Source organism: Microdochium trichocladiopsis, assembly GCF_020744255.1.
Source record: "Microdochium trichocladiopsis strain MPI-CAGE-CH-0230 chromosome Unknown B0I36scaffold_11, whole genome shotgun sequence".
Taxonomy (NCBI): Eukaryota; Fungi; Ascomycota; class Sordariomycetes; order Xylariales; family Microdochiaceae; genus Microdochium; species Microdochium trichocladiopsis.
The window spans coordinates 398,449-425,649 of NW_025763554.1; the positions used below are offsets into that span (position 1 = coordinate 398,449).

Genomic DNA, 27,201 nt, shown 5'->3' on the forward strand with positions numbered 1-27,201 from the left:
AGCCTGAGAAACGCGGTTGCGTGTCTGGCGCAGGCTGTCGGAGTGGTATCGTGCCGAGCGTTTGAAGCAGGTTCACGAATAGGCTGCCCTTTTTCCAGATATCAAAAAACGCAATGCTGGCCATGAGTCCCTTGGAGATTGTGACCGAAGTGTGTCTGCGAGTCCCGCTGCTGTTTCCAAGGTTGGCAGCTCAGCTGTGGCTGCTCAGCAGGCCTGTGTAGTGCCATATCGGCCGTGTCTCTTGCCAGCGTCGTAGGAAGATGGAAGCCCAGCATGTGTCTAGTTCACCTTGAGGCTGTCTGCCTTGAACAGTCTGGTGCTCTGGTTTGTCTGGCAACTCCTGCACATGGGGGGAATAGTGAGCGCCCCACGTGGCGGGGAGCTCATGGCTGGTGCCTGTTGAGCTGCTGGAGCTCGAGGATCAGCACGCCCGACCACATCTCTCTAGGCTGAGAAGCATACCTTGGACTTTGTGGACAAGTTACAGCCTCCAACACACTGCTGGCCAGGATTGGATGCATTGGAGATGGCATGGATGGCTCTGCTCTGGTCAGGCAGTGGCAGGCTGCCGTCTCATCCCATCTCGGACACCTCAGGCAGGCAAGACACACGAGCGCCCACCTGGGCTGACCCCACCTTCCGACTGGCCAATTGCTGAGCTCCCGCCGCCCCTCGCTTCAAGTGCCCCTAACCGTCCACCTGCCCGACCTGTCCCTATCGTCATCGCTGCTGCTGGCCTCATTGCCCCTGCCTACACTACCACCCACCACTACCACCTCGTCCTCCACGTCCTCGACGATCTTCTCATCACGACTCCCGCCCTCCAGAGGCACTCCACGCAGCCTGCCCCATTCCTCCAAGCCCCTCTCAAGCGACTGCTGCAGCCGCCGCCGTAGCCAGCCATGGAGGCCGCCTCGGCCAGAGCGGCCGCGCGCGACCGCTGGAACGAGCTGGGCCTGCCCCGACCCTCCCAGCTCCAGCGCTTCATCTCGAGCGCCTGCAGTCCAGAGAACTACGAGCCAAACCTCGCCCTCAACCTCGAGATATGCGACCTCATCAACTCCAAAAAGGGCTCCTCCCCGCGCGAGGCCGCCGTCGCCATCGTCAACTACATCAACCACCGCAACCAGAATGTCGCCCTCCTCGCCCTGAACCTCCTCGACAACTGCGTCAAGAACTGCGGCTACCCCTTCCACCTCCAGATCAGCACAAAGGAGTTCCTTAATGAGCTCGTCCGCCGCTTCCCCGAGCGGCCCCCCATCCGCTGCACCCGCGTCCAAAACAAGATCCTCGAGGCCATCGAGGAGTGGCGCAGCACAATCTGCGAGACGAGTCGCTACAAGGAGGACCTCGGCTTCATTCGCGACATGCATCGCCTGCTCAGCTACAAAGGCTACATGTTCCCAGAGGTCCGGCGCGACGACGCTGCCGTCCTCAATCCTAGTGATGTACGTGTCTTATCCCCGCGCCTCCCAATCGTGGACGCTCTCCAGCTTTGCGCCGTGTGACAACTGACACGTTTTCTCAATGACAGAACCTCAAATCGGCCGAGGAGATGGAAGAGGAGGAACGAGAACACCAGTCTGCAAAGCTCCAAGAGCTCATCCGCCGCGGCACACCCGAAGACCTGCAGGAAGCCAACCGCCTCATGAAGATCATGGCCGGCTACGACACGCGAAGCAAGACCGACTACCGCGCCAAGGCCGCCGAGGATGTCGCCAAGATCCAGGCCAAAGCCAGGCTCCTCGAGGAGCGGCTGGAGGCTTTCAAGCCTGGCGACACGATGAAGGACGGAGACGTGTTTTCCGAGCTTGCGTCAGCCCTGCAGAGCGCCCAGCCTAAGATCCAGAAGATGTGCGAAGAGGAGTCGGAGGACCACGAGGCGGTCGCCAGGCTCTTTGAGATCAACGACAGCATACATCGGACAGTGGAGAGGTGGAAGCTGCTCAAGAAGGGCGACGTCGAGGGTGCGGCCAAGATCGCCGCTGGAGCTCCGATACAACCTTCGAAATCGGCCGGTAAGGCGCCTTCTGCCGCCAACGAGCTGTCCTTGATCGATCTCGATGGCGAGCCGGAGAATGCCAATGGCGCGGCATCAGGTGCGCAGGGGTCTGCAGGCATCGAAAACGACCTCCTCGGATTGTCCATGGACGAAGGGAGCACTTTTGGCCAAGGCGGCGGCATCTCGCTGGGCTTCGGGTCAAATCAAAGTGAGTCGCTGGGATGCAGACCACCCCTCTTCTCAGTCACTAACTCTGTGCAGATATTCCGGGGCCATCACTCCTGTCCTCGTTATCGCAGAATAGCACGGCTGGCGGACAGCCGTCCACTGCCACTCCACCTCCAGCATCCTCTCCTTTCGCCGCCTTCACCTCGCCAGCCAGCACGTCCAAAGCACCGACACCCCAGCCATCCGCTTTTGGCTCTGCATTCGCACAGCCACCGCCACAGAAATCGCCGACACCTGCCAACGACGTCTTCGCCGCCCTATCTGCCGCACAATTCTCCGCATCCAAACCCTCTACGCCCAAGCCCCCGGCTCCCATGCCTGCAGCTAACGACGACGACGAATGGTCATTCTCGTCCGCCCTCCCCCCGGAGCCATCCCCGCCTGCGGAACTGTCTGTCGTTGTGCAAGAAGGACCGGTCAAGATCGAGATGAAGGCCAAGAGGCCAGAGTCGCAGCCGCATAGCATTGTCCTGGCCTTTGCGTTTTCCAACAGCACTAGCCTGAGCGTGGGCGACATCCACTTCCAGCTCGCCGTCACAAAGGTACATACAGGCTCTCCCTCCTTCCCTCTGTTGTCCCGTGAAACAGCGATGGACGCTAACCAAAATCTATAATACAGGGCTATCGTCTCTCCCCATTTCCTCAGTCCGGGCGGTCTTTGGCGCCGAGCGAGGTGCGAGGCGTGCAACAGAACATGGTTGTGTCTCATGCGGCCAACGCGACGCAAAAGGTCGAGGGCCTGAAGCTGAGGTGGCGGATGACGTACACTCTGGGAGGCGAGGCCAAGGCGGAGACGGGAGACATTGCCGAGTTCTTCCTTGCGTGAGTGAATTGCCCGGCATCCATGTCGTCGTCGTGGTTCGATGGCCGTCGTGTTGGTCGTGCCGAGCAGGTTGTCGATTCATTTTTGTGGAGCCGTGTGTATGTGGAGCTGCAACCAGTGGATGTGCAAGGAGTTAGTTGTTGGGGGATCAGGGAGGTTGGAGGGGGTGAAAATAGACGAGCCGGAAATACTTAGATGGGGACGACGATGCCGGAAAAGAAAGAGTTGTTTTGATGTGAGATCTGGTTAGTAGCCTTCACGCGGGTTTTAAATACATACGCCCTAGCAAGTGTGCAGGCTTTAATTAGGCTCGACCTGTCAAGACTGACGGGGAAAAGCCATGCCACAGGCCGGAGGTGGTCTAAGAATGCAGTGCAGGCGGCCGGTCTGCTTTTTTGGGAACTTGGAGCCAGTAAGATTTGGCTTGTTCTCTCTGACGTGGGTGGGGGCGGCGGGGCCCTGGAAAGGTGTCGCCCGGAGACTGGACATGTGTGTGGACGAGTGTATCTGGTTATATCAGTACGCTGTTGGGGAGGTGGCTACTTCAATCGGCTGAGAGGAGGGCCTTGTGTGTCAGTGTGTGTGTATGTGTGTTTGTGTGTTTGTGTATTAGCAGTTGGATCGTGGAGACGAGCATAACAAATCACACACCTAGCTCTAGGCAAGCCGAAAGGTGAGAGAAAGAGGAGGCAACCAAGGCATCTGATCTCGGCGGAAAGTCCCAGAGGGGGGAAGTGGGGGGCTGAGCCTTTGCAGCAGCAGCAGCAGCAGCACAAGGATTGAGGTTGTTCCTGTCGGAGAGAGATGAAAAAGCAGTGCAACTAATCAAGTCCTAGCCCCACTTAAAACCAAGATGAAGCACTGTTTTCCAAGCTGATCCAACGGCAAGAGCGGTCCTTTCGAGCAGGGGGCTCCTGCCTCCTCTGCGTGGGCTAAAAAAGCAGTGCATGTACTCGCCGGATCATCTGAATCGCACGTAAACCGCTCCTCAGTCTCGTTGCTCCGTTCCACCCGCGGACTCTGTCCTCTCTTGCTAAGCCTATCTCTACGTGATTCGATGAGTTTCGCCACACAATTTACGGTTCACCCACTGCGTCGAAACCCTGCCGTTGTAAATTATCGACACGATTTGGGCCTTTGGTAGATGACTTTAACCACGGTGATTGACTACCAAAGAATATGCACCGCTTAAGATGCAGTTGGACACGAAGCACTCTTTCTTGCCGTGAATGTTTCGCCATCTCTAGGCAACTGGAATACATCAAATGAGGGAGGCCATGGGTTGGGACGGCAAGCTTGTTGTGTACCAGGTCTGTTCTGGAGAAAAGGTAGATCATCTCCGACAGGGAGTGAAGCCCCCAGCCCCCCAGCTCAGAGAGCTGTGTGGATCACAGGCACTGTTGAAGTTCCTGCAGCACGATCCGAACCGACGCAAGGTACCACCTCAGAGGCCGAAGTCGTTATCGAATACTTCGAGACTCTTCAGAGCACTAAAGCGCGCCCCCCTCATCAGTCCTTCAACACTAACCCGATCACTACGCTATCGTGGCAGATCGCTTACACAAACAGAGCCCCAACCTTAGTAGAATCATTGTATTGCATGTGAGGAAATGTGTGCATGCAATACTCACTAGGCACGGACTGCAAGATCTCATGTCCTACCCGTACAATTCCCAGGGTGAAAATGGGAATGTGACACTTCGCGTTCGAGCTGCCAAAGAGTAGCAATTACGCGCTCATGCGTGCTCTGCGCTACTATTGTGGGCACTAACCACATCCTGTTTGGTGCATTCATTGCTCCGGGTCATCATTTTGTATCAGCGATCCAATTATCGTTCATTGACCGAAGCCCCTGGCAACTCTATTTTCAGCAAGTCCGGCCATGCCGTAGTGGGAGCCTAACACTTGGAAGAGTGCTCACGTCTTTCTGAAAATACACCAAGCCCCCAGTCGCCAGCCACGAAGGTACTCGAGTTAGCCTCGTGTTGTTCACATTTGCAGCCTCGGAGTAAATTTCGGAATGCTGGCTTAACGCTTGCAGCCTGTGGGCATGTTGCGTTGGCTTGGGCTCAGGCTCAAGCAAGACTCCTGGGGCCGAGGACCAGGGGTGAGCATTCGGCGTGTAACCAGTGAGCTAGATAGATATTTGGAATATGAACTCTAAATTTGGGTGCGGGCCAGGACTCAGGGTTTGTGTGAAGCGTGAGGAACACTTTCAAGATACTTGAATCGCTGCTGGGGATGTCGGACTGGGCTAGTGACCATCATGTCACCATGTGCTTTAATAGGCCGTCTCAAAGAAACAGCAGCGGTCAGTTCTCATGCATACCTATTAGCCAAGTCTCCACGCTTAATTTCCACATAATGGTTGACCCCAGGCTTTGCCTGATACATGTCGAACCTTCACCCCCAGAAAACACTGAACCCTCAGGGGCATCCCCTGTATGGCGGACCGCTGGCGCCAACTTTATAAGTCGTGCAGAGATCTACTCCGCTCTAGAGGCCTGTCATACGAGCTTCTAGCCTTTCCTCTCGATCTCTCTTGGAGACGTTAACATCGGACGATCTCAATCGTCAAAATTAACCTTTCGCGGCTGGCAGATACAACCAGGGATCTGACTCAGATCTCATGCCGCGGAAACCGCCACGTACAGCTGGTTATACTTTCGATGCACAAGCCTGCATCCCGCCTCTCCGGGGCGCGCGGATAGAGTTCACGTCGTGACTCGGCTATACAGTCAGGGTGTCGAAGCCACCAACAGTACTTGATTCCAGTTGCCTTCAAGTGATATTGTTTGCTGCAAGAGTATATAAAGCTTGCAGCTCCTCCGACTTTGAACACTCCATTCGACAACTACAACACTGCACCTCAGCATCCTCATACCACATCACATCGCCCTGCCTCACAAGTTGCCACGTTATCACTACTATCACCATGAAGGCCGTACTTGTCTTGTCCGCCCTTGTCGGCGCCGTCTCCGCCAACACCCTGCCAAGCTGTGCCGTATGTTTCCCCTCGATCATATCCTTCCCGTGCCGTGACTGTCCTGCATCACTCTTCGGACCTTTCTACTTTGACGACAAGCAATGAACTGAAACCGAGCTACACTTCCTAGCAATCTTGCGTCACCAAATTCACGAGCGGTAGCAACATTGGCAGCTGCCCGTCGTCCAACGCCGCCTGCATCTGCAAGAACACTGCCCTCCTTGGGGATTTCGCCTGCTGTCTTTCCAGCGGCTGCAGCAAGGGCGACCAGACCTCGGCCGTCAGCTACGCCCACAGCATCTGCAGCGCCCAGGGTGTCACCGTCCCCACGGCTGTTGTCTGCTCGTCCTAGATGGCTGGACACATAGCGCTATTCGCACAGCTCATCGGCGTAGTCGACCTGATGGGTGGCGAATATGCATCAGGCAGGTGTATCATGATAGCATCACTAGTCAGCAAGCAGAGACCTATGTATCCAAGAGCGTCAGATCAAGCAAAGACGTAACACTCGATAAAGTCAATAACATCAATCTACTGCGAAACAACGGGACGTCTGTCAAGCATTTGTGCATAAATAATGGAGACATCACTAGCACTGCTATCGCCCCCTGTCCTCGGCGTCGCAGTGGGTAATGGTGTTGTCACTGGGTTCACAGTTCATCATCCTTGTCATTGAAAGCGTGGTCGAGACCATGGCACAACGTCTTCAGCAAGTCTCATGTTCCCCTGCTTAGCTTTGCTCATCGAGCGGAACTTCATTTGGTGGAGGTATAGTCAGTTCTGCAGCATGCATTTCCATTTTCCCTTTGGCAATTACTACACGGGCATGAAGAATTGCTACCCGGGCATGACTCTTACACGGGCATGACCTTTTGCAGCCTCTGATTGGTCCATCCCTTTTTGTTAGTGCATCTAGATTCTGCCAACGCTTCCCTTGTACCTCGGGATTAGCTCTCCACCACGACGATCGACGAGACATATGGAAGCTATTCACTAGCTAGCTACTACACCAATTACCTCTTGTCGCATGTCAAGCCTACTGATAATGATTGTTCGTGAAAGATACCATATTTGTCAAGGTCCCAGGGCTCCAGGCGTGGTGTGTTAGGCCCCCTGCTGAGACCAACACTCAAACACACGCTGTATCAGGAATATCCAATAGCCTCATCTTCCAAGGCATCTGCATCACAAAGCAGGTCATTCCTTTGTGCTGAAATTGGTCCCCTCTTTCCTTCTTTCATAGTCAAATCAACTGCCCCTTTAACCATGCGCTCATCCGTGCGTGCGACACTCTTCCTGTCGCGATCAAGGCCGTCATTATGTCCCAGCCCGGCTCTCGATCTAGCTCAGCAAGCAACCAACGACTTCGAAGCTATCAATTACGTCCTCGAAAACGACAGCGGCAGAACCAATCTGAGAGTTCAAGACCACCTTCGTCTAATAGCACAGGGACGAGCATTGGCCCACACTATGGCGTGGGAGACGACGAGGCACTCTGTAATGCTTTCGCCTCGTACCCAGAGACCTTCACGACCGCTCCACGCCCCCATGGATCGCGTGGGCTGAACGAGCCACCATGGGAGCTGCGATTCGATCATGAGATTCACCTATCGAATGATTTCCCAACCCGAGGAAGACGGTCGCAACGAGTAAGAATGCCTATACCAGGCCCGGAAATCGACCAGCCACCTGCCTGCTCTCCACAACAATCAGCACAAGAACAATTCTCTCCAACAAGACCCCAGTTTCAGTCCGCCCTTAGGCTAGTGCGCGAGGTGATTGGGACAGATCGAAGACTTACCATCGAGCTCGTCCGGTCATACGAACGAGTCCGCCAATGGCGCGAGATATGGGGCTACTCGCCGCTCAGTTCAACTCCATTCGAATCATCTCCGCCATACTCGCCTCCCCGAGAAAGGCACTCTCCGCCTATCGCCTCGCCGCCCTCGCCCGACCACCCCTTGTCGCCTGTCCCTGACCCGATCCCGAACCCACCTATCCCAGACGACCCAGCGCCGTCAGCCGAAGTCCTGTTCGAGTGGGTGAATACTTTCGCGAAGGCTAATGGCTTCGGTATTGTTCGACGAAATGCCTACTCATATAAGGGTCGGAAGATCCGGTACTCTTTCCAATGCGATCGATTCGGAGAACCACGCCCCTCAGAGAGTACCGGTATTCGGCAACGGAAGTCTCGAAAGTGTGGTTGTAAATGGATGGTCATTGCCGAAGCACTGGAGGAGGGTAGATGGCTTCTACGACACCACGATAATTCCGAGCATAGCCAGCATAACCACCGGGCCAGTATCAAACCATCCGCCCATCCCTCCCACAGACGACTCACTACACCTATCAGGGCAACAGTCGAATCGACAAGCCGTCGGGTCGGAATTCGGGCCCGTGACGTACGCGCGATCGTCCTGGAGCAGCATCCCGAGTCATCTTTTACACGAAAGGATATCTATAACGCCAGGTCTCGTATCAGTCGAGACAAGTTGAGCGGCCACACTCCTACTGCAGCACTGATCAAGCTGTTCGACGAGATGGAGATTCCCTATCTTGTTAAGTGGGCGGATGATGAGCCAAACCGCCTCGTCGGTCTTGTCTGGACCTTTCCGTACTGCCTCCAGATGTGGAAGCGGTTTCCTGAGGTCATCAGCTTCGACAACACATACAACACCAACCGCTTCAAGCTTCCATTATTCCAAGCAACAGGACAGACCTGCCTTGGTTCTGTCTACAATGCGGCGTTCGGTCTGATCGACAACGAGAGACGGGAGGGGTTCCAGTTCCTCTCTGAGAGCATTCGACAGATCTCAGAGCAGCACTCTATTCGCCAACCGGACGTTATCATTACTGACTTCGACGGTCAGATGAAGGCCGCCCTGAATGATCAGTTCCCTGATGCACAGCAGCAGCTGTGCATCCACCACATCAATTCTAACGTCTTGCTCAAGTCAAAGCAGAAGTGGGTCAAGGGCCAATGTAGCAGTAGTAGTCCCGACAGCAGCAACGGGGAGGACTACGCTCCACAGGCACAGGCTGAGCTCGGCCCGAAAGACGGACAGTTGGTCAACGCGCAGACAGCTGAAGTCGTCCCTCATAGCCATCGAGGGGTTCTCATGATGTGGAAGGTCGTCTTGTTTGCGGAGACAGAGGAGGCTCACGAGAAGGCGTGGGGAAGCCTCTGTAGGGAATTTGACGATCAGCGGGCCATCCTGCGGTATCTCCATGGAACCTACATGCCTGTCAGGGCGCAGTGGGCACGATGTTTCATTCGCAACTATCGCAACTTCGGCATACGCGTCACATCTGGGACAGAAGCAAGCAACAACAACATCAAGAGCTATCTCCTGAATGGTATGAGCAATCTCTATCGGCTTATCGAGGCTATGCAGGACATGATGAAGGACCAGGAGCGAGATTTCAACGACGCCTGCGCAGCGGACGAGGTACTTACCGCGCGAGAGTACATAGGGTCCAGCTCGGAGTATCTAGGCGAACCCCGGACAGCACTCTCTTCGAAGGGTCTCGGGCTTATCAACAAACAATATCGGCTAGCAAGGAAAGCAATGCCGACGGGGAAGAATCTGTTCCCTGACCCCATTGGCGATTGCAGTGAGGACTGCTCGGTTTCGACCGAGCTTGGAATCCCCTGCTGCCACACAATCTACTCAAAGCTGGTGAGTGGCACGCCTCTCACCAAATGGGAGGTCCATCCTCGGTGGCGCCTACGAGAGCCATCCTCTCGAGATCCATACCGACGAATCCTCGACCCTAAGATCGCCACTGCTCTCCGTGGCAGACCTAAGAACACCACACAGGCTGTTCCAGCGCGGCTAGCCATTGAGGCAAGCAGCCAGCCGAGTGGCCAACGAGCCAGCAATCCAACAAGCCAAGCGACAGGGCGCAGACGAGGTCGACCACCAGGAAGTCACAACAAGTCAACGCTAGCTAGGCTTGCTCTGGAAGCGAGCCAACAGGCCAGCAGCCAGGCTAGTAGCCAGGCCAGTGCCTCATCCCAGCGCCAGACGCGCAGCCGGTCAGCTGTTCTTGGAGCTGGAAGAACTACAGGAGTACGTGCCAACGGACGGAAGACGCAATCTAGCATTCGCAGGCGAAGGAGTCAGTGGGAGCTGCTTTACAGCGACGAGGAGGTTCTTCCATCTATAGTAGTTAGAGGATAGAGATATAGATAGCTGCCCTCTAGGGCGTGCTGGAATTGGCCGTGTTCTGTATTGAAAACCAGACCTTGTTTTGATATACGCCTAAGACCTGTTCTAGAGGCCTGGTTGACCTGGTTGGTTCTGACTATACCGAAAGCACGGCCTTGTTAAGAGAGCTTGCTTCACCGCCTTTGCACTGATGTACCTGTGGGTCGAAGGAAAAAAATGAGCGAATCAGAGGCGATAGAAGTCATGCCCGTGTAAGAGTCATGCCCGGGTAGCAATTCTTCATGCCCGTGTAGTAATTGCCTTCCCTTTTTGCTGCTGGTGTCCAAAAGTCACGGCGGTCATTTGTCTTAGACATTCGCCCATGTTTCTATCTCTTACAACGGAGCACAGGAGGCTTGGCATGGAGTTCGATCTAGGTATTGGATTCATTCCAGGCTTGCGCAATGATGGCGTCTGCGTCCCAGGTGTGCAAAGACTTCTTGGCTGATCTGTTCAGCGAGGAATTGAGCTCGTTGACTTCAAATTGGCAAAAGAGAGGCCCGGGGGCAGACCCCGATCCCGAACTACAGAGCAATGAAAAGCACAAGCTCAGTTGCGTCCATCCTCTTCGAAGGTCTGGAGGAAGTGCTGATCGATGTGCAGCATCTCAAGTGTACGAGTCCGTAGAATGCTCGAAAGCTGCCGCACACTCGAACGTGGAATGCAAGCATGAGGCGCTTGGCAAGCGTGCGCTTCTGGCATTCACAGGGAATATGACGCTGACGACTCGTGGCGTCAGGATGAATGCGCCAAAACCTGGTATTGTAACGCTGCATAGCGGCGGTTTCGTGTCCCCGGAGGCTTTTCCGGGCCTAGACCGCGGAAGGATTCGAGACGTACAAACATGAAAAGCTCCGGCCCGAGGGAAAGCGAAAAATAAGGGAGCCAATCGTGTCATCCCTCGATCGGTGTTCAACCCAATCACAGCGCGTGTGAGCTGCCACAAGCGCCACTGAATTGCCTTCAACCCCCTGCTGAAACCTGTTTCAATAAGCTATTGTCTATTTCCCCGGAAGATCCCGAAACCACACCATGGGATCACAAGGCTGCCCTTATGGCAAGTGTCTAAGTGATGGTCTCAAATGACCACCACTGACAGTGCTGTATCTCCCTTGGAGCGGACAGCAGGCATAGGTGCATTTCATCAGCATCGGCCTCAAAATTGAAAATGAGATCGAGCTTTATCATAAGCCTCATCGTAGGAAGCGTCGCTGGTGAGGATGTTTCCTAACTTGTCATGGGCTGGCTCGCCTCAGAAACTCGGTTTGTATCCGGCTTGCCACAATTGGAGTTGTGGTTATCGCACCGTTATTTGCTACAGCTCTAATGCCAAAGACTGTGAAAGGGGCTCACTTGACTGTGGACATGTTTCCCTTGCTGAATTATTGACATCGCATAGCGGTCCCGACGAGAGCCTTGCCTTTCTAGATGGGAAAGACGGTAGACAGCCATCCGGGATGCTGTCACGCATGCCCACGGGTGTTTCCGAGGTCGAGCTCCGAAACCTCCATACCGATTTTTAACGCCACATTCCCTTTAAGCCTTTGCTTCCCTGGACAGTGATCTCGAACAGGATATGCCACGTAGCGATAGATGTGTCATCGGGCAAGCGCATGAGCGCAGGCATTGATGTCTGTCGCTTCATGACCACGAGACCTGTGAAATATATTGGCTGTGGCTTCTGCGACCAGGGATATCTGTGTTGAACACATATGATACTAATGAGGACGCCTTGCATGTGGCCTCCAGCTTCTCTTTGCATTGATTGCTTCCTGAGTCTGGTCAGCGCTGAGGATCAGACACCGCAGCTCTCCTAGATGCAACATGCAGGTTAAAGAAATCACTCTCTTCCTTGTTTTGGGGTTGATCGGACGTGCTACTGGTCAGACTCGAGTCCGATTCATCCTTCGCGCCCAAGTCCCTGGCAGTCCGCCGATTTTCGTCGGTGTTCCAACCCCAACGACCCTGACCACCGGCTCCACGACGACTCCGGCAGCGATCTCACAAACAGACTCACGAACAAGCTCACAAACAAGCTCACAGACAAGCGCAGAGACAAGCTCACAGACAAGCCCACATACAAGCTCACAAACAAGTTCGCTGAGATATCCGGAATCTTCTTCATCACCAATACCTTGGCCCTCCGCTTCATCTAGGGATACGTTGCCGACATCAGCGTCCATCCCGTCCCAAAGCTCATCGACAGCGTTTTGCAGCGGAGTAGCCTTAGCCCTGGCTTCGGGGAATGAGGAAGCTCAAGCCACGTCATTTTGTTCTTCCTATTTGGGCATACCGGGGGCGGAAACAGGCACAGCACTGTCCACTGTGACCTCCTACACGCAGTCAGTCGTTTCCAAACCCTCGATTACGGTACTGGGCACTAAACTTGAGTAGGACTTTCACGCAGACGAACTATATCTCGTCGAGCTTCACAGAAAGTTCATTGGCGACCTCGACAGTAACGATAGCCACGGAAACCGCTACCATTTCCAGCATTAGCACTACAACTTTGACCCGAACCGCGACTACAAGTGCCATATATACACATGCTGCTCTTTGTTCTACTCCGTCTCCCGCCCTCATCCCAAGGAGGGCTGTGGAATCCGCCGATGTATTGGTGTACCCCAAACCCACAGCCTTGGGCAATTATTCCGAGGGTGAAGCTCTCTCATCAGCGTGCAGCTGTATCGGAGAGCCCTTGGGTTCCACGGTGACTAGCATATACACCCTCAGGATTCCGACGACCACAACCCTGTCCATTACTGTAAGCAAGACAGCTCTGTATTCCTCGCCGACCTATCGAGAACAGCGAAGTGGTGTTGTAGCATGGCTGACATGCTCTGAATGGCTAGTCGACTGCGGTGGAGACGACCTCTGGGACTGTGACAGAGTACATTACCGCACAGATCTCGACGCAAGAGACGACCATCACGACCATTACGACTACGGTGACAGAGACCACTTATACCGCGTCAGCCGCCCCAAGCATTTCTACGTACAGCAACTTCAACATCGTGGGCTACAAGAACCAAGACCTGAACACATTCGAGCAGGCGGATGCCGTCCAAGGTTTCGTTCTCCTCGCTCAGGCAGACCCGTCCTCGGCCCTGAGATTCACGCTCGAGAGCAATGGCTATTTACGAGCTGACAATGGGCCCCAGGCTGGCTCACTCGGATACTCAGATCCGACATTGGAGGGCTACATGGCAAATGTACAGTTCCTACCCAGCGGCGAGGGCCTTGTCCACCTGGTGTGCGAGATCACGCATAATCCAGATGGGACATGCCCAATATCTTGCACCGGTGCTCGGGGCAGCACCAGTTTCCACTGCGGGGCATTTTGGCGGCTTGGGACATTGGCGGACATCCAGAGCCATCCCAGTTGTGCCCAGTTTGACACGTACGTCGTCAACAACTCCTAGCGTTGTCAGCCCGTTGGCCGCTGTTGCAACATGGGAGAACGATCTTCAAAAGTTTTAGTCACCCTATTCAAGCATTCAAATATATTGACTTCTATTCTACTTGCTTGCATTCATCTGTTCATGCCCTCAAAAGTGCTCTCTCGGCTGGCACAACTCTCGTCCGGATAGTGATATTGCTTCTGCGTGAAAAGCTCGCCATGGAAACAATCAAACTCAAGACACTCGTGTTCCACGACAATCCCACGAAGACCGTACATTCTGGCAAAGCCTACGAAACGACGAGGTCAATAAGGCTCGGGATGTCAACAGGGTTTCGGGCATTTCGACTAGCGTTAAACACGAGCTCATTCCCCGTCCTGAAGAGCCGTATCATTCCGAGAGAAGAAAATCAGTGGAGTGTTGGTTGTGTTACCTCAGTATGGCGGAAATAAAAGCAGGCTCGCAGACCTCTACATGCACCTGTTATTGGACTTACTGAGCCATGTTGTCAGGAGCCGAATGAGGTGTGGTGATGAGCTTGCTGGCTAGTGACACAATGATTGCATATGCTTCAAGAGCGTGTCCTTGTCCGCAGCGGTTGGCTGCCACCGTAATGCACAAGGCTCCGCTTTTTAACAATCATTGGAGCACAACATGCGGCTTTAATCTTCAACTTGTAGGAGCGATATGGTGAACCATCGGAGAATGGACATGCTGCTGCTCAAAATGTATACTATTGAGGTAAATGCGGATGTGTGGCGGGTTCGGGTCCGGACGATGAAGCGGACCGACGAGGGGACCACAGGCTACGGACTTGAGGATCGGTGAAATGCAGAGGGTCTAGAGCTCGCGATAGCTCTTGCACTAGAGAGCAACACTTCCAGACGCGGTCTTCACTTACCCCTACCTAGCATTCTCGTGATTTTGCCATGTCAGGTGGAATCAGGATTATATCAGGAACTAGCTTTGGTCCGAATGACTATTCCTTTACCACGTCATTTAATTGAAAAATACTCTGAAAAGAACACCACAGAGCTATCCAGACTCACCCTATCACGTGCATTAAACCTTAACAGAAGCACCCCACTTATTGCGCAGTTGACGAGAAGCAGCTGTCATCACTTTGCCTTTCTGCGCCACATGAACTCAATGATCATGAGATTGAACGCAGGCAAAAACCACAATCGATCATGGCCACCACGAAAACACCATATCATTACTTTCAATCTCAGATTGGTAGCCCGTTATTCCGCCTGCCTCCAGAGCTCCGCATCAAGATCTACAGAGATGTTTTACTCAAGCATGAGAGCACTGTCGATCCATGGCCGATCTTCATCACGCAAGACCACAGAAACAACCACTCTACGATTCTCAGACACACTGAACTACTGCAGAGCTGCAAGAAAGTCCATGCGGAGGCAGGGCCAGATGCCTATCGCCACATCTGCCTTAAGCTGACAGATGCATGGAAGTCCCGCTTGCGCCTGGAACAGCTCGCATACGGCAGCAACATTCTGGCCAATATCCAGACTGTAGCCATGGAGCCAGGGTTCGTGACGGACCTGGAGAAAGAGGACTGGATGGCGGTGATCGCCATCTTGACCAAGAAAGCTACCAGTCTGAGGTCTCTGACGATCACCTTCACTGACGCCGTCGGGCATCGAGAATGCGACCTGGATAGGTCTCCCGAGCTGCTCCAAAGACTTTGCCTACTGGCTGCGGTGGAAGCCCACATGAACAATGGCAACTCTTGTCCTGAGCCGAGCAAGTCTGAGCTGGCATCGATGATCCCTGTCAGCCCCTTGGGCGCGGACTTGGCATTTGTTTGGGCCTTATCACGCATGACTCAGCTATCAAAAGTGGACTTGCGAGGTTTCTGCGGCATCAAGTGGTACAGCTTTCTTTCAAGCGAGATGGGCCCAGCCACTGAAGTCATTGGCCATGGGGCGATGGTTTATCGCGCTCTCAAAGCGCAAGGTGGTCCTAATATGGAGGACCGGGCCTCTAGACACTTGTACAGATTTTGGGCAAAAACGAAAGACTTGGATCCCTCAGTGGTCGGTCTGACAGACAGAGACACTGAAGAGATAGACGTGCATAAATAGAAATCCCCGTTAGAGGATGTTGTAATGGCTTCTTGCACTCAGGAGCTGTGAAGGGTTGCTGGACCGCTTTTATTCTTTATTTTTAGACAAGCCAGAAATGGTTGTCCCCAACTCACTTAGAGCCACTGGATGCCATCAACAAAGTTAAACGCGACAACTATCCGTGGCGAAAACTGCTCTGGTCCAATGTCCCCCGTATCTGTCATAGCTTGGCCTTCAACATTTGCCGTGAATTGCGCTGGGCAGGATCTCTGCAGGATCATTTCATGACCGCTGAAGCCTGCCGCCACTCTCGTCTGTGGCGCCACTATCGGCTCTGAGCGAAGGCTGCATGATTGCAAAGTCGTGCACGTGCGTGCCTTGGTCGCTCGCTCATGCCGAGCTGCTCCATCTTGATCGTGCCCACGAGCGGGGACCCTAGGAGGTAGTTGTATGGCCAGCTCTCGCAGCGCTGAATGTGGCCCGTTGTAATACCTTCATCGTGGTCTGCCGTGTTATTGCTGGAGAAGGTCCAGGATCGCTGACACGCAGCCAGGCGTGCCAAACATGATAGCATTGATGCAGACGAATTGGCCGCGCCGTGATTTGCCGCAGCCGGCGATCTGCGGCAGGCGCCCCAGCGTCGCGCGAGTCAGCCGCTATGCCGTTTCTGCCGTGCCGTCGCGGGAGATCCACCGGGGGCCCGGAGTTGTGGAACTGGCCCATAGCGTGCCTATACTCGACGTTGTATACTTACGTGATATTGTACCTTATAGCATGGCGTGATTGTGTTATCGACCGGGATTCCACAACATCAGCCACCATACACACGCGGCCGTGCCCAGGGTTTGGCTTGGCAGCGGTGCCGCCGTCATTGGCCCTGAGCTCGCGGGGTTGAACGCCCTTGGTGTTACGTACACATGCGCTTGCCCGGCTCATGGATCGTGTTCCTTGCCCTTGCATGTAATTACTGCCAGGCACCGCATTGGTGCGCTTGGTCCAGTCCCTGTCCCCCGGACAAGTCTCCCGGGAGTTCAAGTCCGCGCCTCCAATCCCGGCACTCCTGATACTAAGCAACAACTCATTCCGCACTGCGCCTTGGCCAGCGGTCCACTTCCGCCTGTCTGTGGAGTGTTCGGGGACTTTCCCAGCGGGGCCCCGGCACCCCTGTGCAGGACCAAGGCCCCATCCAGTCTAGCATTGTTCGGCCGAGATACCTTGCAGAAAATAGACGGCTAGCAAGATTGTTCATGGCTCTACCCACCCAGCATCCACTGGAAAGGATGCTCACCGGCTAGCCGCTGCGGAGCAAATTGTGTCTCCTCTTTATTTCGACACACGTGCGGGTCCGAGTCTACCCGATCGAGGTTTGTAAACGACATAGCATGCCGTGTGAAGTGTGTTGGTACTTTTGTAGTGAGGACGTGGTGTGGTTCGGTACCCTAGGGTCCTTTGCTCCCCGGCTACTCAGGTCCATCTCTACCGTGCGTAGTGACGCCTCGTCGCCGATCTATAACCCTCTAGCCGTTTTTTCTTGCGATTTACCAGTCCAGTCCGTCCGCCGCCCCAATCATACGCAGTTCTGATTTGCTACAACAGAATGCCGTTTTTCGTATGTCTTCAGTTTAGACGCTGTTGAGACATCAAGCAGGCTCACGTGGAAGGCGAACATTGTTATATGCGATCAATAATTCCAGTAATCATTCAAGCTATAGACAAGGCGAGGAGACAAGGGTTTTCAGTCTTGGACGCCCCCGAACGAACAGAGTACGTAGGGATTGATCAATGGCGCAGGAGAATCACATGCGCAAACACGGGGGCAGACGGCTGCTACTCGGCTAGCTCGCCGTCTGGTCCCGTGGTCCGGATGGCGACAGGAAAGACGCCATCCCCTGCGGCCTCGATCTCACTGACGTTCCACTTGATGTTCCAAAGCTGGCCATCTCCCGCCGTATCAGCGGCAACGGCGTACCACTGGGTTTCCATCCCTCCTTCCTGGGCGCGGAGGTAGAGCATTCCTCCGTAAAGGCCGAACGCATCGGTCCCTGCGGAGCTGTTGCCAGCCGCGGTTGTGAAACCGACGTTGCCTGAAGTAGAGGGCACGTGGAGGAACGTCGTTCCGTTCGTGGCAGTGGAGTTGCCGCCAATTGTGGCAACGAGTGATCCGGAGGTTTCGAGGGTGACTAAATTGGTTGATGTTAGCAAAAGACAAAAGAGAATGAAGAGGCTTAGTCACTTGAGGCCGCAACTAGATTGCCTCGTGCTTCAGGGAGATGTTGCAAGGGTTGGAAGGCAACTTACAGGAAACCTCTTCAGCCGAAGAACTGGTTGAGTCAGAACTATTGAGGGCGGTGTAGGCCAAGCCTTGATTGCAGTCAGCTTGGAGCAAAAGAGATACAGGATCGATGTCCGGCCGTACCCTCCATGTGGAAAACAGGAAACCCGCCAATGCCAGACTCTTTGGGCCCGTAAGCGAACAGGCGAAAGTCGGATGGGGTATTGGCGCGCCGCACGTCAAGAGGTTGGCCGACCACTCCTGCAATCAGAGCAGATGCGGCAGTAGACCAAAGTGCAAAGAACTTGAGAGGCATCGTTGGAAATGGGGAGTAAAGAAGGTGATGATGACGGATCTCTGTGGAACAGGACGACAAGTTGGCTTGCTGAAGGGAGAGAAGGATGCCGACGTGAAGGACCAGAACACAGGAGCGAGCGGGAGAGAGCTTCACATAAGAATGCCTTGGACATTGCCTGTGCTCAACACCTCACCCCATCTCTGAGGCTGGCGTTCACGAGCCATGACTTCAGGTGTGAGCACACGGCATGCAGTGCAGCGCCGTGTGGCAGGCTCGCCGTCAGGCCCTTGTAGATGCGGGACCCACGGGGTCATTTCGGTCAATCAGCGCGTGGCTAATCCGGGTACAGCATGTCAAATAAGGATCTAGCATGTCACATAAGCCTTCCTCTGCAGGGGTCACGCGTCCTCCGAGGTGCTTATTCTCACGACAGGGACCAGATCCAAACCCGATCAGATGTTCGATAAGCATAAACCCTTCACCCCTGCCCGGAGGTATACGTCACGGCAGATTCCCAATGGCTAGTCATGTCCGTCATGCCCTTGCGTTTCAGGTCACATGCACAAGTGCTAATGTAAAGCGGCACTGAGCGGCAGCCCGGAATAGGCGACAAGGTAGTATACAGGCGTTGCTTCTTCGACATTGGTGGAGCTCCAGGATACACATCTGCATCCGTCTGTCGGTAGCCTGGCCCCTCAGCACCGCCTGGCTTTGTCCATGTTGCGACTGAAATGAGACGAGAGAGTGCTGCATGGAGACGCCCCACGACATGCTCCTGTCGGCAACGGTGAGCCTGATCCAGTAGGCAGTGCAGCGCCGTGTCACCGTCAATGCATGTGATGCTTCAGTTCTGGCTCGTGACTCGTCCCAGGACTTGGAAGCATGCCTCCTATTACGGCGGAAGCGTAGACCGTGTGTATATCAGCTCAGATGTGCGCCCACTGGTTCCCATGGTTTGTCCTCATCAGCATCGTCGCCACACTCTCGTTGTCTACTCTTCAGCGGCCTCGTCTGTCCTTTCTCTGGTCATCAATATGTTGAGCCATCATTACACTCGTTTTCTGGCTGGTGCCGCGGCTCTGCTACTCGGTTCTGCGAGCGCGGCACCTCATGCCCAGCCCTTTACCTCGTTTCTCACTCCGCGCGCTGCATGCGATGGCAACACTGCTAGTTCCCGATCGGAGTGGTGCGACCTTTCCATCGACACGGACTACACCAAAACCGTGCCGGATACCGGCGTGACGCGCACCTACTACTTTGACTTGGCAGAAGTCACTGTCGCCCCTGATGGAGTTGAGCGCTTCGCAATGGCTATCAATGGTAGCATTCCTGGCCCAGCCATTGTCGCCGACTGGGGTTAGTATACTGCAACAATGTTTCTATATCTGTCGACTCTCAGACTGACAAGCTTCCCCCCTTCAGGTGACACGGTAGTGGTCCACCTGACAAACTCGCTCTCGACATCGACGAACGGCACATCGCTCCACTTCCATGGCATCTGGCAGCGTAACACCAACCAGAACGACGGTGTTGCCTCCATCACGCAGTGCCCTACCCCTCCCGGGTCTTCCATAACGTATACATGGCGTGCTCTCCAGTATGGCTCAACCTGGTATCACTCTCACTTCGCGCTTCAGGCGTGGCAGGGTGTCTTTGGCCCCATTGTCATCAACGGGCCGGCAACGGCAAACTACGACGAGGACCTGGGTCACGTATTCTTGAACGACTGGGACCACTCCACCGTAGACGAGCTGTACCATCAGGCGGAAAGCCAAGGCCCACCAGTCCTCGACAATGGGCTGATCAATGGCATGAACGTCTTCGGCGAGGATGGCGATGAATCCCAGACCGGACAACGCTTCAGCGTATCTGTTGCCGAGGGATCTTCGTATCGGCTGAGACTCGTCAACGGCGCAGTCGATACGCACTTCCGATTCTCCATCGACAACCACACCATGCAGGTCATCGCTATGGATCTCGTGCCAATTGTTCCCTATGTCACTGATGGTATTAGTATCGGAATGGGTAAGTTGCTTTACGCCGCGCCTATCTCGCGTGTCCAGACTTCAGTGACGCGTTGCTGACCAAGTTTTGCTATCGGACAGGCCAACGCTATGACATTATTATCACCGCGAATCAGTCTTCTGTGGCTTCGGACTTCTGGATCCGCGCGATTCCACAGTCTGCTTGCTCAGAAAACGCTGCCGAGGACAACATTCGGGGAATCCTGCACTACGGCGATTCCACTGGCACTCCCACAACCACGGGATTCGCCTATGTCGATGCATGCGCCGATGAGGACACTACTGACCTGGTTCCTTACTTGCCCGCAACTGTGGGCGACGACGCAACCTGGAACCTCGGCGAGGGTGTCTCTGTCGGCTTGAACGCGGAAAACCTGTTCCGGTGGTACCTGAACAGCACCACCATGTTGGTCAGCTGGGACAACCCGACGCTGGAACGTATCGCGATCGATGGAGAGGCTGCCTCTGATTTCGCGGCCGACGACGCGCACAGCGAGGGCGACGGCGTCATCATGCTCGACGACGCCGACGCCTGGATCTACCTCGTCATCAGCACCACCATGTCTGTGCCGCATCCTATCCACCTGCACGGCCATGACTTCTTCATCCTCGCCCAGGGGTCCGGCACATACAGCTCCAGCACCGTCGCGCTCAACATGGCCAACCCCCCGCGCAGAGACACCGCGATGCTCCCTGCCAGCGGTCACCTCGTGCTCGCCTTCCAGACCGACAACCCGGGCGCGTGGCTCATGCACTGCCACATCGGGTGGCACACCAGCGAGGGGTTCGCGCTGCAGTTCATTGAGCGGTACAGCGAAATTAGCGCTCTCCTCGACAAAGACTCCCTGCAAGGCAACTGTGATGCATGGGGCAACCACGCTGCGACATCGCGCGTTGTGCAGGATGACTCTGGCGTCTAGACCTCGTGTCCTCCACCACAGCACGGTATCCCTCCGCTCCCTGATTTTAATCGCGAAACTATTTGGCCTAAGGAGTCGGACTTTCCCGCATTGTTGTTTTGTTTACGAGGCCGCCGACCAAAGTACGCATGCATCAGGAAAATCTTCGATGGCTATTTGGACAGCCATTATGAAGCGGCTTTTTGGAGTTAGTGGAAATGCTTTAGAGCAGAGTGTTTCGAGAACCAAGCCAACAGTTCGCTGCGTAGCCTTTGCGTAGATAATTGACAGACCGATTTCCTTGATTGCTTTTGGTACTATCATATATTTATCAAAAAGATCTGGTAATGGGTGCCAAAATGATTGATGAAGCAACTCAGGGAGATGTCCCTTATTGGGAAAGTGCTACTCTGTATTTGCTTTAGGTTGCTGTACACTTGGCCGGCAGTGTGGCTCTGGACGACAAATATCATAACGCGAGCTGGCCTGTCAATCACTATCCTATATAAAACTCAAACGTGTGAATGGCAAAAGACCTTCGAAGCGCGCTTACACACCGTTATCTGTGCGCAGTTAGCCGGGACATTTGAGTATTGCATTCTGTGCCCACACACGCCCAGTGCAGACCTGGCCTGGTCCATGTACATCAAGAGTGAACTTCATTTATATCATCTTTCCACTATGTCATCACCCTCCATGATGTAATTCTCTCAATAATCAATGTGTTAGCATTGATGACATCTCCGAGTCAGCCACCTGTTGGACCTCCTCAATGTTTTTGGGGTACATGGCCAGATCGTCCCCCTTCATTGTTGGACGCGTCACTTTGCACTCCTGATCCCGACCATCTCCAGACGTGGCGAGTACAGGAATCCCCGTGACTCTGGAGAGCTTCCAGTGCTTTGGATTCTCGGAGCTGCTGTCCACTGCGAAGCGCAGGAGCTGCAGCTTCTCGTCGGCCTGCCTGGCGATCTTGGTGCGCGAGCTCTCCCCCAGTCCTCGGCGGCGCAGATCACTCACCCAGTCGAGGATCTCGACGAAGCAAAAACTGACGAGGACAAGGACGGAAGAAAAGGCGATGATAATGACGACACCGACCATGCTGAAGTTTTGGATGTGCACTGCATCGTCGATAAGCTGGTTGTCGCACTGAGATTGTAGCGTGGCCACCATGTCGTGGGTAAAGTTGTAGCGGGTGATCATCTCGTTGACGTCGTCGAATGGAGAAAGAACTTTGAAGGCGTCCAGGTTGCTGCTCTTTCTCACGTACTCGTCGGTGGTAGCCTGGTAATCCGCCAACATGGTTTCGAACCAACCGGCAATCTCCTGGTGCCATTGATTCTCTGCAAGTCCTGAGGACTCTCGGTTGAAGCGAACCTTGGTATTTGCGAATAGAGCTGCAGTAGAGGAACAGGATCAGCGGTTGCTGCATTGTAAAAAGTTAAAAGCGCGAGGCAGAACGTAAGCTTGGATTCTTACCTGCAGTGTTCAAGCTCACTGGGCTGTCGATGATACGGACCGCATTGGGGGTAAAAGAAATTCGGGCGGCAGTTGCTCTCTGGGCAGTGTTGAAGCCCAAGATGCCATCTAGGCTGATGGCGTCCTTCCACAAGTCCTCCATGCTGCCCCATTCCGTGCACGTCTCGACGGCGGTCGACGGGCTGCACCAGCGGCGCTGTTCCGCACACACCATGGTGCTGACGAAAGAATTGCGCTTGTAAGAGTCTGTGCTCCTTTCATATCGTTCGGCAATGAAGAAGAGGTCTTTGACAGGTTGAGTGTACCTAACGCCGTTTTGGCTCAGGAAAATGACGCCCTGGTCCGCATCTGTTCTTGCTATGCCTTTCCTTGGGTGCCACATTATGGAGGCATTGGAATTGGCCCGGGCGTAACTTGCTCTATCGGAAATTCCCTGTGTCAGTAATGACGGTACCTAGACATTGATATGAAGGGCCGCAGCTCGCTTGGACTCACTTCATCTGATACCCTACGCTTGAGTTCCAATGTCCCAGAGGATATCTGAAGGTCGGTCCCTTGCTACTGAAATTGCCGACAGGCCCCAGATAATAATGGATGTATCCGGACTTGTTAGTCTGAAAATAGCCATCGTCGATGACGGAGCAAACCGCCTTATGTTGGAACGAAACACGGTCAGACGGCGGCGCATTGATGCCGAGGTCCGCATGGGAGTTGATCTTGGCAGAAGTGAGGCTGATTGTAGCATTAACGGTGTTGAGGCAGTATGTGGCGTTGGGCAGTCCGCATGGAACCTCTGTTTCAAACGTGTAGTCGAGCTTCGGGTTCATGAAGATCGATCGCTGCGGCCCATTGCGGGCAGAGTTCGTCCGCACCGAGAGGGCATAGGCCCGCGCATTAATTGTGTCGTTGGACCATTTGTCTGTAATGAGGTCGGTAAAGGTGATCCTGTCGACTCTCTCCCCGTCGCCCGAATCCGAATCGTCTCTTCTGGCAACCAGAAAGCCACAACGGCTGGGTTTGGCTCGCACAATGGCCCTATCAGTCGCCTGATTGGCAACTAGCGACGTCAGTAGAGAGGCAGCAAAGAAGCTTCCCCATACAAGCACCGCGGGGGCTGCAATAAGGGCTGTTCGCCGGATCCGTTTCCATCCCGGGGTGTGTCGCCAGGATGCCAGCAATGACAGGGCATCTACAGCGGCACGTATGCCACTAGGGGAATTGCGCAGTGAGACCTGCTGCTGCAGACCAAAGACGTCGGTGGCCGGTCCATCTCGGGCCAGATGCGCATGTAGTAGTAGCGAAACGATGTTCCAAGCAGATGCGCCTGCTATCGTGACTATTGTCGACAGGAAGGACGTAATGTAAAACCCGTGTTCGTTGGGTACAGTAATGACCCAACCCCCGCCACCTACTGATGAATGATCGTACCATAAAGTCCATCTTGAAGCGTCCGCCATTCTGGTGAGGTTGCGAACCAGCGCATATCAGTCGCGCAGCGTGGGACAGTTGAGGAAGCACAACTTGCGTTGATTTAGACCCGCTAGACGGTCCTCGGATTTTGTCTGCCCTCAGCTCAGGGTACGAGGTGGGAGGCCCTGCCAATTTCTTTGCCGCACCCGCGTCGCAGTGGCGGTGCCCCTGCAGAATCTAGGGGCACCAGACCCTCGTTCTACCATATATAACAGGAAAGTGTTTCGGTCCCGCTCAGAGACCATGGCAAACAGAGGCTCAGCCCGTGATGCGGGGGGTTGTAGACGGCCTGCAGCACCATTATTCACCCCCGGTCCCAGGAACTAGTGTGGCAGGTGGCCCCGTACAAGTCCAACTAGTGCCCTTTGTTTGCGAGCTGTCGTTAATCTCATCAAGTTCCTTCAGGGGCACCCCCTGCACTGCCAAGGTTGTTATGGCTGGCTTATCGGGCCCGAGGGGAAGAACCCAGCTTCGTCGAACGGAACGATCCCTCCGTTTCTTGCCGAGGCATTTCCAGAACGTTTGCCTCTAATGCCTTGATTGATGCATCACATGCTTATGGTCTACAATAATTATAGTCTATCGGTGACGCTATTATACTGAGCTCAACAGGCAACAGACACTCTCTCGCATTGCTTGGTGGGGGTGAATAACTGATCGGCCCCCACCGCATCGGTTGTTTCAAAACAAGGATCGTGCTGACTGCAGATGCACGTCAGCTTTGCAAGATAGTCTGTTCCCACCACAATTTCTCGGATTTATCTGCGTGCAGATGAGTGACTGGATCGGCTGCCTTGCAGCATAACACTTTGTGTGAACATGGCGCCGACATGTCTCCTAACGGGCTACAGTACCCATCCTAGGCACCATGTCGCAGGGGAACGTTCATTGCCCGCACATTTACTTCTTCGAGACGCATTCTCCAACCTATTCGCCCAAAAAACAGCTGAATTCTAGAGCCTTAGACGATGCGGTGGGCTCTCCTACTGCGGATGTCTCCCTCATCAACCTCGAGGGTGGTGCTAATTGCTCCCTGGCGACTACCCCAGCGTGGCAAGGACTAGATGTGGACGCAGAGTTTCGATCGTGACCGATCACACATAGAGTATACTACCAAACCTCTGAACATTTAGTCCGTAATACAAATCAAGATCGCATCCCGGGTCAATGTTTTCAATCAATCAATTGCCTTAGATTGCCCAAGAGAACCGAGAAACTAAGCATTAGAATTCGTCATCTCGTCAGTCATGATACAGCATTGTTCTTCCGTCCCAAACCTGCCCATCAGCGCTCTCCTAGCCATCCTAGTCTTTCCCGCCGCAACCAACAGTCACATTTCCCCACTCGGTCACAATCAACGAGATGGGCTTAGCTCCCTCTAACGCCTTCTTGCCCACAGCGACCGCAAACTTGTTCTTCAACCCCGGGATCTCGACCTGTGAAAAGACAGCCGTCTCGCCGCTCTTGAGCTTGCAGAAAATCGGCCCTGCCGCGGGCGAGACGCAGCTGTTGAATTCCGCGCCGCCGCGATCAGACCCGGTCTTACCGTCAGGCAGCTGGCCCACGACCGTGATCCCGCCCTCGAGCGTGACGAACGAGAGCTGGCCGTACGGCTTGAGGTTATTCCTCCCCTGCGTGACGACGTACATTTTTTGGTCTAGACCGACGTGCATGCCCACGTTGCCCTTGGACGGGTCGTTGGGCTTGCCGAACATGACAATGCGGCGGTCTTGGTTGCTCGAGTCCTTGACCACGCGGGTGATGAGGTTGAACTGGCCGCCCTGCTTGCCGGGCACGCTGACTTTGGGCTGAAACGTCGGAATGGTCGACTTCTGCACGCGCGTGGTCACAGTCTTGGTGACGGTCTTGGTTGTCGGCGCCGCGGTGAAGACATCCCTCTTGGTCAGCGCCCTGATGGTGTTCAGGCAGCTGCAGGCTGACTGGACGTTCCAGGATGGATATGCAGCAGCGTCGAGACAAGCTGGGGCAGGAGCAGGATTGGCGCGTGGCTCATTCAACATCTGATCCAGGCGAGGAGCGAGAGTCGGCGCCGGGAGTTGTGGCGGGTTGGTAGGAGCCACAGCCTCTGGGGTCTGCTCGGCTGGGAGATCGTCTTCGCCAACGATCTGACGGCCGCCACCGCCAACAAAGCAGACGCCCTTGGTGGCATACGCGGTAACAGTCGTTGTGATCACGGGGGTCGTGGTTGTCGTGTAGTCATAGGTGGCCGCCAGATCTCGCCGGCCTAGGAGACGGCTGCAGAAGCTAAGGGCGTTGGTAACAGACTTGGAGAAGCAGCTGTTGACGTCGTCACGGTACTTGGCCAGCACTGACGCTGGAGCCTCGTTGTTGTGGCACGGTGTCGGGGCTGGTGCCTGCGTTGTAAGCAGGAAGCACTTGACGTCGAAAGCAGATATCCCTGGGTTGTAGCTCTCTGTGGCCACGTAGGCCTTGCAAGCCGTGCTATAAGAATTGCAGGGGCCGTCACAGAGGGTTTGAATGTCGGTGTACGATTGCGAGGGATATGTCACGGTCGTGTAGTATGACGCCGGTGGGCAAATGGGAGATGCCCCAACGGTCGAAGTCCAGACGGGGTTGTTGTAGTAGGTAGTTGCTGGCGTGGCACAGATGTTGGTGGTGATGAGGTTCGGCATAGTGACCGGGCGATTGAAGCTGGTAATCGATTTTGAGGAAATGCAAACCAGTACTGGAGAAAGGCACGAAAGATATTGGCTCGGATGTTTTGGCCTGGCCATCATAGCCCAGTCGAGGTTGACAGACCAGGGCCTCTATATATCTCTCACGTGGCGAGTAACATACCGTTTCGCAGCATGGTTAAGAGCATCGAAACTCAATTTTGAAGTGAGAACGAGCACTTCGCCACGTGCGTAGCCACGCTGAAGATTTCTACCGGGGACTTTGCCAACGCCCGAGGCGATAGCTGAACGAGCGACCACGTTCCGAGAAAGCTTGATGCACCTGCCAAGCAGATCTGGATTGCCATCGGCTAGACAATATCAG

At 54.5% G+C, this 27,201-nt stretch overlaps 9 protein-coding genes across 9 annotated transcripts; 4 read left to right on the forward strand and 5 right to left on the reverse strand.

The window, feature by feature from the left end:
* Positions 1–902: 902 nt before the first annotated feature.
* On the forward strand, positions 903–3,056 carry B0I36DRAFT_253341 (VHS domain-containing protein; the record flags this gene model as incomplete). The annotated part of the gene is made up of 4 exons (XM_046150749.1): positions 903–1,448; positions 1,535–2,210; positions 2,264–2,772; positions 2,850–3,056. The coding sequence occupies 4 exons, from the start codon at positions 903–905 to the stop codon at positions 3,054–3,056; spliced, it is 1,938 nt and encodes a 645-aa protein (XP_046006343.1).
* Positions 3,057–5,988: 2,932 nt separating this feature from the next.
* On the forward strand, positions 5,989–6,391 carry B0I36DRAFT_368125 (uncharacterized protein; the record flags this gene model as incomplete). The annotated part of the gene is made up of 2 exons (XM_046159570.1): positions 5,989–6,057; positions 6,170–6,391. 2 exons carry the CDS (start codon positions 5,989–5,991, stop codon positions 6,389–6,391), a joined length of 291 nt encoding a protein of 96 aa, XP_046006344.1.
* A 6,505-nt stretch (positions 6,392–12,896) lies between these two features.
* On the reverse strand, positions 12,897–14,155 carry B0I36DRAFT_354394 (uncharacterized protein; the record flags this gene model as incomplete). Its single annotated transcript, XM_046157310.1, is given in 5 exon segments — positions 12,897–13,046; positions 13,250–13,383; positions 13,400–13,449; positions 13,476–13,715; positions 14,148–14,155. The coding sequence occupies 5 exon segments, from the start codon at positions 14,153–14,155 to the stop codon at positions 12,897–12,899; spliced, it is 582 nt and encodes a 193-aa protein (XP_046006345.1).
* A 686-nt stretch (positions 14,156–14,841) lies between these two features.
* On the forward strand, positions 14,842–15,756 carry B0I36DRAFT_354395 (uncharacterized protein; the record flags this gene model as incomplete). Its single annotated transcript, XM_046157311.1, has 1 exon — positions 14,842–15,756. One exon carries the CDS (start codon positions 14,842–14,844, stop codon positions 15,754–15,756), a length of 915 nt encoding a protein of 304 aa, XP_046006346.1.
* Positions 15,757–15,862: 106 nt separating this feature from the next.
* B0I36DRAFT_394704 (uncharacterized protein) lies at positions 15,863–16,698 on the reverse strand (the record flags this gene model as incomplete). The annotated part of the gene is made up of 2 exons (XM_046161507.1): positions 15,863–16,468; positions 16,493–16,698. 2 exons carry the CDS (start codon positions 16,696–16,698, stop codon positions 16,174–16,176), a joined length of 501 nt encoding a protein of 166 aa, XP_046006347.1. The 3' UTR covers positions 15,863–16,173.
* Positions 16,699–17,415: 717 nt separating this feature from the next.
* B0I36DRAFT_388356 (uncharacterized protein) lies at positions 17,416–18,326 on the reverse strand (the record flags this gene model as incomplete). Its single annotated transcript, XM_046161240.1, has 3 exons — positions 17,416–17,918; positions 18,037–18,099; positions 18,155–18,326. The coding sequence occupies 3 exons, from the start codon at positions 18,324–18,326 to the stop codon at positions 17,566–17,568; spliced, it is 588 nt and encodes a 195-aa protein (XP_046006348.1). The 3' UTR covers positions 17,416–17,565.
* Positions 18,327–18,825: 499 nt separating this feature from the next.
* B0I36DRAFT_377447 (laccase-1) lies at positions 18,826–21,252 on the forward strand (the record flags this gene model as incomplete). Its single annotated transcript, XM_046160562.1, has 4 exons — positions 18,826–18,882; positions 19,427–19,664; positions 19,731–20,333; positions 20,414–21,252. The coding sequence occupies 4 exons, from the start codon at positions 18,826–18,828 to the stop codon at positions 21,250–21,252; spliced, it is 1,737 nt and encodes a 578-aa protein (XP_046006349.1).
* Positions 21,253–21,776: 524 nt separating this feature from the next.
* On the reverse strand, positions 21,777–24,167 carry B0I36DRAFT_435468 (uncharacterized protein; the record flags this gene model as incomplete). Its single annotated transcript, XM_046162768.1, has 3 exons — positions 21,777–22,628; positions 22,711–23,129; positions 23,206–24,167. The coding sequence occupies 3 exons, from the start codon at positions 24,165–24,167 to the stop codon at positions 21,949–21,951; spliced, it is 2,061 nt and encodes a 686-aa protein (XP_046006350.1). The 3' UTR covers positions 21,777–21,948.
* A 1,317-nt stretch (positions 24,168–25,484) lies between these two features.
* B0I36DRAFT_354400 (uncharacterized protein) lies at positions 25,485–26,834 on the reverse strand (the record flags this gene model as incomplete). Its single annotated transcript, XM_046157312.1, has 1 exon — positions 25,485–26,834. The coding sequence occupies one exon, from the start codon at positions 26,832–26,834 to the stop codon at positions 25,485–25,487; it is 1,350 nt and encodes a 449-aa protein (XP_046006351.1).
* Between the last annotated feature and the right edge of the window lie 367 nt (positions 26,835–27,201).